At 50.2% G+C, this 10,331-nt stretch overlaps 1 protein-coding gene across 3 annotated transcripts; it reads right to left on the bottom strand.

Moving 5' to 3' along the window:
* Window positions 1-461: 461 nt before the first annotated feature.
* Window positions 462-9,877, bottom strand: AP1M2 (adaptor related protein complex 1 subunit mu 2). 3 transcript variants are annotated; one of them, XM_028521612.2, is made up of 12 exons: window positions 9,727-9,877; window positions 7,979-8,135; window positions 7,674-7,741; window positions 6,108-6,238; window positions 5,849-5,996; window positions 5,623-5,749; window positions 5,050-5,192; window positions 4,897-4,968; window positions 2,579-2,737; window positions 1,865-1,990; window positions 1,260-1,335; window positions 462-894 (listed from the first exon to the last, which is right to left on the bottom strand). In XM_028521612.2, exons 1-12 carry the CDS (start codon window positions 9,766-9,768, stop codon window positions 872-874), a joined length of 1,272 nt encoding a protein of 423 aa, XP_028377413.1. In that variant the 5' UTR covers window positions 9,769-9,877; the 3' UTR covers window positions 462-871. The 3 variants fall into 3 exon arrangements, with proteins under 3 accessions (XP_028377413.1, XP_028377412.1, XP_035888225.1); XM_028521611.2 differs by having other exon boundaries at window positions 5,050-5,198; XM_036032332.1 differs by having other exon boundaries at window positions 5,623-5,996.
* Between the last annotated feature and the right edge of the window lie 454 nt (window positions 9,878-10,331).

Here is a 10,331-nt window from a genome sequence, read left to right on the forward strand (position 1 = left end):
ATTTGAGACCTAAAGGTACGGACGTGAAGGAGCCGTGGGGATATCTAAGGAAAAGCTTGCTAGGTCAAGGGCACTACAGACCCAAAGGACCTAAGGTGGGAAGGTGCCTGGTGTGTCCAGGAAGAGCGAGGAGGTGAGGGCTGGTAGGTGGCGAGGTGGGTAGCTCAGATCAGACTAGGCTGGTGGGTTGCCTTGAGGACTTGACTTAACCAGATGGGAAGCATGGGAGGGTTCTGAATAAGAGTCAGGATCTGACTTAGAAGTTAACAGGCGCCCTCTGACGGCTATGAGGGGAACTGACGGGTAGGGGAGAAAAGTCCCCAGCCAAAGGACCGAGGTGGAGGCACCGGGGCTGGCCTAGATAAAGTATGACCTCGGCTGAAGAATGGATGTGCGTTGCCCACCCCCATCCCACAATTCAGGGACGCCCCTGGTATCCCCAGGCAAGAAGCACATACACAAAGGCTAAATTCATCTTTTTAATGCCATCCTAAAATGCAGAAGAGTGGGCCAGAGAGGCCTCTGGGCTCAGCAGCTGTGAAGGAGGAGGGGCCCCCACATCCCCTAAGGCAAGTTACTGCAAGAAGGCACTCCTGGAGGGACTTCAAAGCCCCTCCTCTCTTGATATGAAAGTGGAAGTGTAGGAGCTGGAAGGCAGAGATAGGAGGGAGACCATCCCTCCCAGTCTATGGGTAGACAACAAGACTGGGGGGTGGGGCCCAGGGTCTGGGAGCAGGAAGCAAGAAACTGCTAAGCCAACAAGCAGCCTGCTCACACACACCTTCCCTACCTTCTTTCCCTCTCTCTAAAGTCTGCAGTCAGGGCCTATGGAGAGGGAGGCCCATGTTCAAGCCCCTACATCATTTCCATTCTAGCTGGTACGAAGTTGATAATCTGCAAGAAAACAATGAGCAGAGACCATCTCAGAACTGAAGAAAAGGCATAGAGGGACAGTCGTTCCCCCCACCCCCAGGCTTCTCCCTAGCTCCATTGTTCATGGTCAATCCTGCCAGGCTAAGGATAGCATCAAACACAGGGACTGTACCCATAGTAATATGCCTGTGTCCAGGCAGCAAATGGGGGTGCTATGTTTGTAGCACTCAGGAACTGGCAACTGCCCCCATTTTAAAAATGGGCACGCCAAGGCCCGGGGTGGTGTGCTGAGTTTTGGAGCCCTCCAAGTGAGAATCAAAGTTCCAAGACCATCCCCATCATCTATCCCCTGGATCCCAATGTCCCAGGGAGTCAGGCTGCCTTACCACCACTCTGGGTGATGTAGCGGACCCAGGGCAGGGCCTGGTAACCGCTTTTCTCAATGATCTTCATGTATCGGACCTGGAAGGAAATGAAAAGAGGTACCCCAGGCTGATGGGGAGAGGGCTTGCTGGGGCCAGAGGAATATATGTGACACAGCTGGGGAGAATAAGATGGCACAGTCTGGGAGTAATGACATGACATGACTTGGGACAAAGATGTGGCATGGACAGGGGGAATGGGGGAAAGGAAGGTGGTCCAGGACAGTGGTCCAGAAAGAGATGGTACAGTATAAGGAAATAGACACAACATAACTTTGGGGGGACAAGGTGACGCAGGCCACGGGATAGGTCAACAACTTGTGGATGGGAGAGGGATGAAGTGAACAAACTAGTGGAGAATAAGATGGCACAGAGCAAAGTGAGAGACAGAGGGAGAGGAGACCCAGGCTGAGAGCAGAAGAGGCAACACTGTTCTGGGGAAAAGGCAAGGTTGACTACGGAGGAGAGGTGACCCAGGTCAGGGAACAGAGGTGACCTGAGACAAGAGATGGCAGAGAGGGGAACCTACTGAGGTCAAAGAGAAGAGCCACCCTGCTCACTTCCCTTACCTGAATCCCGGAGACAGTGAAATAGGGGATCTCAAACTTGACCCCAATGGGTGGTCGGCCCTCTTCCTCCTCCTTCTCCACACTGGGGAGGCCAAAGTGGGCACGCATCAGGTACTCCTTGCCCCCCTAAAGGCACATGGGAGCATCAGACACACTGAAAGGTCCCTAAACACCCCAAACAATCTTCATAACAGCCCCTGGAGCAGGCTCAGCTCTCAGCCCCCATTTTATAGACAAGAAAGATTCCTGGCCAAGACTCACAGCCAAAGCTGACTGCATAGCCTGGATGGAGGGTGTGTGTGTGGCGGGGGGCACTTCTAATTACCATTTCTCATTTTTCAGGCCCTGATGAACCCTTTCCCCAGATTCTAGGGACAGACTAAATCCTTCATGGGCCCGAGGATGTTGATAACATAATCCTGCCTCTTTCAGATGGGTAAACTGAGGCTCCATGAGGGGAAGAGGGTTTCCTAAGATCATCAAGGCCACCCAGCTTAGAGAGGCAAGAGTGGGGTGGGAATCCAAACCCAAAGCTGGTTTTCTCCAGACCAGAGGAGGGAACTTGAACACCATGCAGACCTGGTACCCAGCTTTGTTACCCCCAAGGACAACCATGTGCAGGCAGATGTGGGTCTCTGATTGGTTCTCCACCTGACCCTCAAGAAGTTGAAGTGGGTCCCCCCTACCAGATCCCCACCCTTCTCCAATGCTCACCGGAAAAGACTTAATACTCCAAATCACAATGTTCTTCTCGGGCACGTACTTGGCACTGCCCACACTGGTCTTGAAACGTGGGGAGTCAGCATCACTGGGTACTGGCACAGATATCTCCACACCATTGGCCACCGACTGCTTCTTAAACTGTCCCTTGGCCTGTTGAGGGGGAAAGAGGGTACAGCAGGAAGAATTTGCTCATGGGTTTTGTAATTATTCAAGAAACACTTTCCATGAACCGTCTCATTGAGAACCTCCATAGTCCTGATCTGAGGACCAGTGTCCTGCCCAATTCACAGAGGAAAACAGTGGCTCAGAGAAGCAAAGGCATTTGCCTGCAGACACACAGCCGGCAGGTGCTAGAGCCAGGTCCACACACATGAGAGACTCCAGAGGCTCTACCTGTGGTGCCTTCCACTTGGAAAATGTCATATACCTTTGCCTGGTTCAGAATGACTGAGTCCAAAACAGAGTTTTCATTTGATAGGGGCCACTTACTGAGCCCTTACCATGTGCCAGGCCCTCTGCCAAGCACTTACTCTTCTCAGTGATTCTCTAATGTAGGATCTATTCCTCAGGTCCATTTTCCAGGAGACTGGGGCACAGAAAGAGCCCTTTGCCCAAGTCACAAAGCTGGTAACTGGCACGGGAGAGATTCAAACTGAGCCTGCATCCTCAACCATTACATGCCCTCCTTACAGATAAATGAAGTTACAACACTATATTCATATCCAGAGCTGTGTGATACAGAACAAGCTTTTAACACAAGGATTCTAAGTGTTCCATGTGTGGTAGCTAACATTATAATTACTGCTGTTATTTATTCATTTGGGGAGGGATATTTGAGAGGTGGGATCTGGAGCAGAGAGCCTGGAGATAAATGGGGGCGGGCATTGTTTTTATGGAAGGCACCAGCTTTAATAACCCCTCTCCCTTTCTTGCCTGCAGAGATGGGGACATTAAGGGGTTGTATAGTGGACCCTCCCTGTTGACCGTCCACTGTACAACCCAGCTCCCCGGAAACCCCAACACCAGGGAACAAAGTCAAATCTAAGAATACAGACTCCTGAGTCAGGTGGACCCAAGTTCAACGTGGGGGCACCCTCTTCCTAGATAAGTGACATCTTAATCCCCTGGGCCTCGGTTTCCCCATATGTAAAAGAGGGCTAAACTATACGCTCTGGAGAAGTTCTTTCATGTGGCACCAGAACACATGCAGAGCTGTTTACAGCAATAGGAACTAGAACAGCCAAGAACTGAAAACACCCCATGTGAGAGAATGGAGAGATATAGAAGATTTCCATGGTAGAATATTCTGCAGCTGTAGGGATGGATGCACTAAGATATGACACCCAGAATTCATCATCAAATCAACGTTATGTGAACAAAGTAAGTTATACACACAATCAAACATCAGTACGAGAGTCAGAAACTGGCAGAATAAAATATTTGTGGTTATACATGTGGGTGGCAAAATTATGAAGAAAAACAAAGAAATTATTTATGTAAAACTCAAGATTGAGCCCTGGCCAGGTGGCTCAGCTGGTTTGAGCATTGTCCTGTACACCAAAGGGTTGTGGGTTCAATTTCTGGTCAGGGCACATACTTAGTTGTGGGTTCCATCCCTGGGTGTGTATGGGAGGCAACTGATAGATGTTTCTCACATCAATGTTTCTCTCTCCCTTCCTCTCTCTCTAAAATCAGTAAACATATCTTTGGGTGAAGATTAAAAAAAAAAATCCAGATGGTGATTCCGTCTGGGTAAGGGGAGAGCAGAAATTGGGGGAGTGAGATAGGGACATGTGGGGACATGTGAGGTAGGGACATTCAGTGGCTCTGGTCAAGTACATTTGAATAAGCTGGGTAGTTCATTATTCTTTAAATCATATAAATATTATATATATTTAATGAGAGTAAATTAAACATGTAAGTAAAATAGATCATATGATGATAATAGGAGAAAAATATAGTAAAGAAGGGAGGTAGGGAATGCTAGGGGTGGGGTACCATTCTAAATAGGTAAATTAGGGAAGGCCTCTTGGAAGAGGTGACATTTAAGCAAAGAGCCTAAGGAGATGGAGAAAAGGAGTCATGCGTATATCTGCGTGAGTGGGAGTGGAGCGACCCAGGGAAAGGGAACAGCCAGAGCAAAGGCCCTGCATGGGTGGAGGGACCAGTTCCTGGCATGTTTGGGCCAGCCAACAGACCAGTGTGGCTGGAAGAAAACGAACCAGGAGGGAGGTGGGAGAGGGGGTGGAAGGGGCAGATCAAGCACTGTGCACAACTGTTCTTCCAACCCACCTGGTCTTCCTACCCACCTTGACCATGATCTCTACACGACTATGGGAGAACTTCTCAATGACAGACTCAATCCAGATCAGCGGCTTGACCTGTAAACAGAGGAAAGGGGAGTTCTGGAAGGCCCTGGGGTCAACTTCCCTCCTCTGCCATGGGGTTTGACTCTGCCTCACCTGGGTGCTGAGGCGGTAAGACATGAGCTCGAAGTCACCATCCGGTGGGATAAAGGAAATGGTGCGGTCATTGTCAAAACGAGAAAGTCGCACACACTGGTGAAATTTCACATCCTCCAGTTCCACGGATTTGTTCTTGCTCCCTGAAACTCGGAGCCAAGCATGCAGGATGACCCTAGGGGCCGGGAGAGGGCCCCTACCCCTATGTTAATCATCCACTGCTATTATCACCCCCATTTGACAGATGAGGAAATTGAGGCCCAGAGGGGATGAGTAACTTGCCCAGTCACCCCGTTGGCACTGTCGGGCTATTAAATACAGTGCTATTATGTCTTCTAGGATAGTCTAGAATGTCAGCTCCATGAGGGCCAGGATTTGTCTTTTTCTTCACCCCTTGTCCTTGAGCCTGGTACTAATAAGGAAGCATTTGCTCAATGAGCCAGCAGCTGTAGTGTTGGCTATGACCAGCAGAGGGGGCACGAGTACTTATTTCAGAACTGGTTTCAGCGTTTCTCTGGGGCCCAGATGCAAAGGGGTCTCCGTTCCCACATGAGCCCTCCTGCAGACACTTACGGCCAGTGAGCTCAAAGAGGACTCGGTCATTGAGGCCAAGCCGCAGCTCTGGCATTCCTGATAGAAACACCTTGAGCTTGATGGTGCCCACAATCTCGCTCAGCAGGACACTGCCATTAGCATTGACCTGAGGATGCAGGCATGATGATAGGGGGTTAGCAGGCAGAGGGTCCTCTCTCCTGCCCCCAGACCGTGGCACAGACAGGGTGGAGGTGTGGGGGCTCACCAGCAGGTTGACAGACTCTATGACGTCGATGAAGACCTCATTCTTCTTGTACTTGATGCCCTCGGAGCGCCAGGACACAGCATTGGTGACAGTGGGCGGCACCCGAGACTTGCCTGTCTCCAGCTTGTTGCCCTGCTGTGTGATATACCTGGCAGGACAGCAGGGAGCATAAACAGGTGGGCCCAGGGACACTTCCCTGGCCATTCTCAACTTCCTTCCACCATGACCTGCCCTGTGGCTGCTCCCATGGCCTACTCACTCCTGCAAAATCTTGCTGTCTGTGGTCTGGGGGAAGCCAAAGTCCATGAGCTCGTCCAGTAGCTCGTAGACGATGACAAAGTTGTCTCGGATGCTCTCCTCCTCCAGCTCCTTGAAGTATTCAGAGAATACCTGGAGGTGTGAGGAACAGACACAGAGGTATAGCTGGTGTAGCCATGGGCTGGGTCCCCACTGATCCAGCCATTCATCCAACAAGCAATTACTAAGTGCCTACTTTATATCAGTGCTGGGACATTAATATGAACAAAACCCACAGGCAGAGTCCCAGCCTTCAGGGAAAAGTCTAGTGGGGGGAATGGACTGGTAACAGAATCAATATAATCCAAGTTGTTGGGTAAAATAGTGAGGAAAACACAATGAAAGAAGGAGCCCAGAGGCGGGAGGTTCAGGAAACTTCCCAGAAGAGGAATTAGAACCGCTTGTTTGTTTTCATGGGCCATGGATCCCTACATATCTGGTGATGTTTATGGACCCGCCTCAGAATAAGGTTTGCAAATGCATAAAATAAAATACACAGTGTAACGAAGGGAGCCTGTTATACAGAAACATGACTAAGAGCATGGACTTTCTGGATTCTAGCCATAGGTCCTTTGAAGTCTGGGGACCCCATGCTAAGAGCCCCTGGGAATTAGCAGGCATAACCACAGAAGAGGAACTGTTGTCATCAACATTTGACCCACACTCCACCACTCATTCTGCTCCAACCTCATTGGCTTTTCCATTCCAACCCCAGGACCTTAGCATATGCTGCCCCCTCTGCCTGGAACACTTTCCCTTCAGTTTGCTTCACAAAGGACTACTTGTCATTCAGGCCTCAGCTCAAATGTCACCTCCCCAATGAAGCCACTCCCCACCCCCATGAGTATTATGCAATGGTGAAGGTAGGATCTCAGTCACTGATTTAATCTCCTTCATGTCCTTTAACTCCTCAGGACAGACAGGGGCCTGTCTAATGCATAGCTGTGCTTTCTATTTGCCCGGCAGAGATGAGGCAAATCAATAACCATTTCTCATTCACTGAAAAGCATTGATTGAGTGCTTTCTCAGTCATTGAGAATGGCATATGGCAAGAGCTCAATAAATTATATGATTTTATAACATTAGTGATAATGCTAACAGGAATATCAAACCTTTATTGAGCACTTAGTGTATACTGGGTACTGTTTTAGGCACTTCAGAGGTATGGATTTTATTAATTTCTACAACAACTCCAAGGTAGGACTTGCTATAAGCCCCAGTTTCCAGGTGCAGAGAAAAGTGATTTGCTGAAGGTCACACAGCCAGGAAGCAGGGAAAGCTGGGATTGGAGCCTAGGTCACTCTGGCTCAGATTTGTGCAGTTGCACCCTCTCGGAGACCCCCTTGGTCCCTGCCCTATAGGGAGACATGGTCCCATAGCAGACAGTAAGAACACAGAGTGATGGGGCTTTGATGGGAGCACCCCCAGGGAGGTCAGGCAGAGCGTCTTAGGAAAGATGGACCCTGAAAGAGGTGGACAAGACAGGTGGACAAACAGACCAGCTGGCCAATGGGAGGCCAGAACCTACCTCCACTGTCTTGTAGAGGAAGGAGTACACGAGTGAGGCATTGGCGTTCTTCAGTGTGGTGGCTACCACTGTGGGCAGCGAGGTTAAGGAAAAAGTGCCATTTGGAAGGGCTCCAATGAAGCACAGACCCTAAACCCCGACCCTGTTCCCAACCACAGCCCCCATCTCCCATCTCTTTCCCCCTACCCCACACCCCTGCTTGAGCCCCCAATGATGTGCTGTGCAACTCTTATCTGCAACCCACCCTCTCTGGGCCTGAGCTGCTACCACCCAGCCCCCAGGGACCTCCACCTATGGCTGGATACAGTAGAGGTTGCTGTGTTTAATCCACAGGAAGTGGACTCGGCCATGGCTCAGCAGTGGGGCCAGGGCGCCCTCCTCCTCCCGCTGCATGAGCAGAGGCATAAAGTGCTCTATCTCGCTCATGGCCACATCACCTTTGTAGTTGCGACTGATCAGGGGCTAAGGGTGGGTAGAGAAGGCCTGGTCACCACTGGGATGTGGTGACCCTCCACCCAGGGGCATTGAAGTGCCTGGTTCTGACCCTACTTCCTGGCCCAGGGGCCTGAGCAAGGCTCTGCCTCTCTGCACCTCAGTTTCCTCCTGTGAAATGGACACGTGATAATAACAGCTAACATGTCTACAACCCTCACATGTTCTACCAAAGATTGGATGTTAGGCACTCTCCCTCCCGGGAGCTCAGCCACACCTTTCTTTCCCAAAAGGCACGCGTCTCCTAAACTCTAAGTCTCCATGAGACTAGCAACCAGGGTAGCGATGGGCAGTGGCACTTGTCCTGGGCTGACCCTTGATCCCGTCTCTACAGCCTTCCTCTTTCTGACTTTCAGTGAGCCAATGGCAGCCCTACCTAAGCTCCTTTCTTTCCTATAACATTTCTAGAGAGCCAAAGCAGAGGACCGTCTGGGCTCTCTCCTGCTGTCTCTTCTATGCTAAGCCCTTCTTTGTCTCACTGTCCCCAGCTTTAATACATGTATTCTCAAAATAAAAAATAAAATAAAATAAAAAGGACTGGGTATTTTCTTGCTGACTTAGTTCTCACCACAACCCTGTGAGGTAGGTGTCATTGTCACCTCCACATTACACATGCAGAAACTGAGGCAGGAACTGTGTTCATAATCAGTGGGAAATCGAGAACTGAGCCAAGTGCCCTGGCTCCAGAAGTCCTGCTCTTGCCCAAGGTTTCATGTGCACCAAATCGGCAAGGTCGGGATGACGAAAGGCAAGAAGGAAGGATGGAAGGAAGAAAAGGAAGGGAGGAAGGAAGGAAAGGAGGAAGGGAGGGAGGGAGGGAGGGAGGGAGGGGAGGGAGGGGGAAAAAAAGGATTATGCCCCAAGAAAACAAGGAAGGAAGGAAGGAAGGAAAGAAAGATTATGCCAAAAAAGGGGAAAGGAAAAAAGAAAAAAGATTATATCCATATATATATTTTAGTTCTTATAGCTCTGCCTGGCAGGTAGTAAGTAGTCAATAATAATACACCTGCTTTGTAAGGTTGTTTAGTCCAGGGATTAGAACTGGGATGGCAAACACTTTAGCTCTCCCTATTATTATCAGAAATATTTTCCCCATCACTCTTATTATTGCTATTGAGTAACAAGATGAATGAGAGGGAAAAGCAACCCCAAAGGGGAATAGGGTCCCCCACCCCACTGTCTTCCCCAAATATTAATACTGTGGATGAAAATGCTGATAGAGCAATTTTAATTGATCTATCGACCACGTAATGTTTGCAGGACACTGGTTTACAATCAGCTTTGGGTTGTATTGCTAGGGGGTGGGGACCCTTGCTGTTTCCATTTTTTTACAGGTAGTGAGACTAAGACTCAGAGCGGCGAAGCCCCTTAACTCAGAGACGCGACTAGTTAAGAGTGGAGGTGGGCTTGGACCTGGAACTCCCCGGGATTGGGGGAGGGGTGTTTCCCACGCCCTCAGGGCTATCAGGGGCTTTCCCGGCCTGCGAGGGGGGGGCTTGCCCCTAAGTCTGGGGGAGAGCAATCTCACCTGTCCGTCCCCCACCTCCACGCCCAGCCTCACCTTGCCCTTGACGTCGAGGATGAAGACAGCCGAGGCAGACATGGTGGCGGCGGGAGGACCCGGAGGCCGGGAGGGGAGGGCAGGAGACGAACGTGGTGCCGCTTCCTTCTTCCTGCGGAAGCGCCCGCGCACAGGTGAGCGCCCAGGTGAGCGCGTCTTAAAGGGGAGGCCGCCAGGTGAGCGGCTTTGTCAGCGGAGGAAAAGACAGTGAGGGGAATGGAAGGGGCAGGACTTCGGACCAGACAGCTACGCGGTCTCACTTTTCTATGGCACCCAGGAGTGCAGATGGATGGAGTCCCCAGAGCAGCCAGCCGTCCGTCTGTCCATCCGTCCATCCATCCATCCATCCATCCTGTCCCTTCCACACTCATGTAGTCCTACCTAATTGGGCAGGGACTTTGTCCTGTTCACGTCTGTGCCTCCAGTGCCCAGCACTGAGTGCTCAATAATATTTGTCCAAATCATTATGTCCTTCCCTCATTCACACAATCAATATTTATGCATTATCCTTTCATGCAGATATTTACTCATTAGTAAATTCTTTCACTCAGTAACAGGACCTGTGGATTGCATTCTTATTCATTCAAAACATATTTATAAGAAGT

Source organism: Phyllostomus discolor, chromosome 8, assembly GCF_004126475.2.
Source record: "Phyllostomus discolor isolate MPI-MPIP mPhyDis1 chromosome 8, mPhyDis1.pri.v3, whole genome shotgun sequence".
Classification (NCBI taxonomy): Eukaryota; Metazoa; Chordata; class Mammalia; order Chiroptera; family Phyllostomidae; genus Phyllostomus; species Phyllostomus discolor.

Coding starts and splice junctions, on each gene's coding strand:
- AP1M2 (XM_036032332.1), bottom strand. CDS start 9,768: ATGTCTGCCTCGGCTGTCTTCATCCTCGACGTCAAGGGCAAG. Junction 5,997..6,107: donor GACAGCAAGATTTTGCAGGA/GTGAGTAGGCCA, acceptor CTGTCCTGCCAG/GTATATCACACAGCAGGGCA. Junction 895..1,259: donor CTACATCACCCAGAGTGGTG/GTAAGGCAGCCT, acceptor GTTTTCTTGCAG/ATTATCAACTTCGTACCAGC.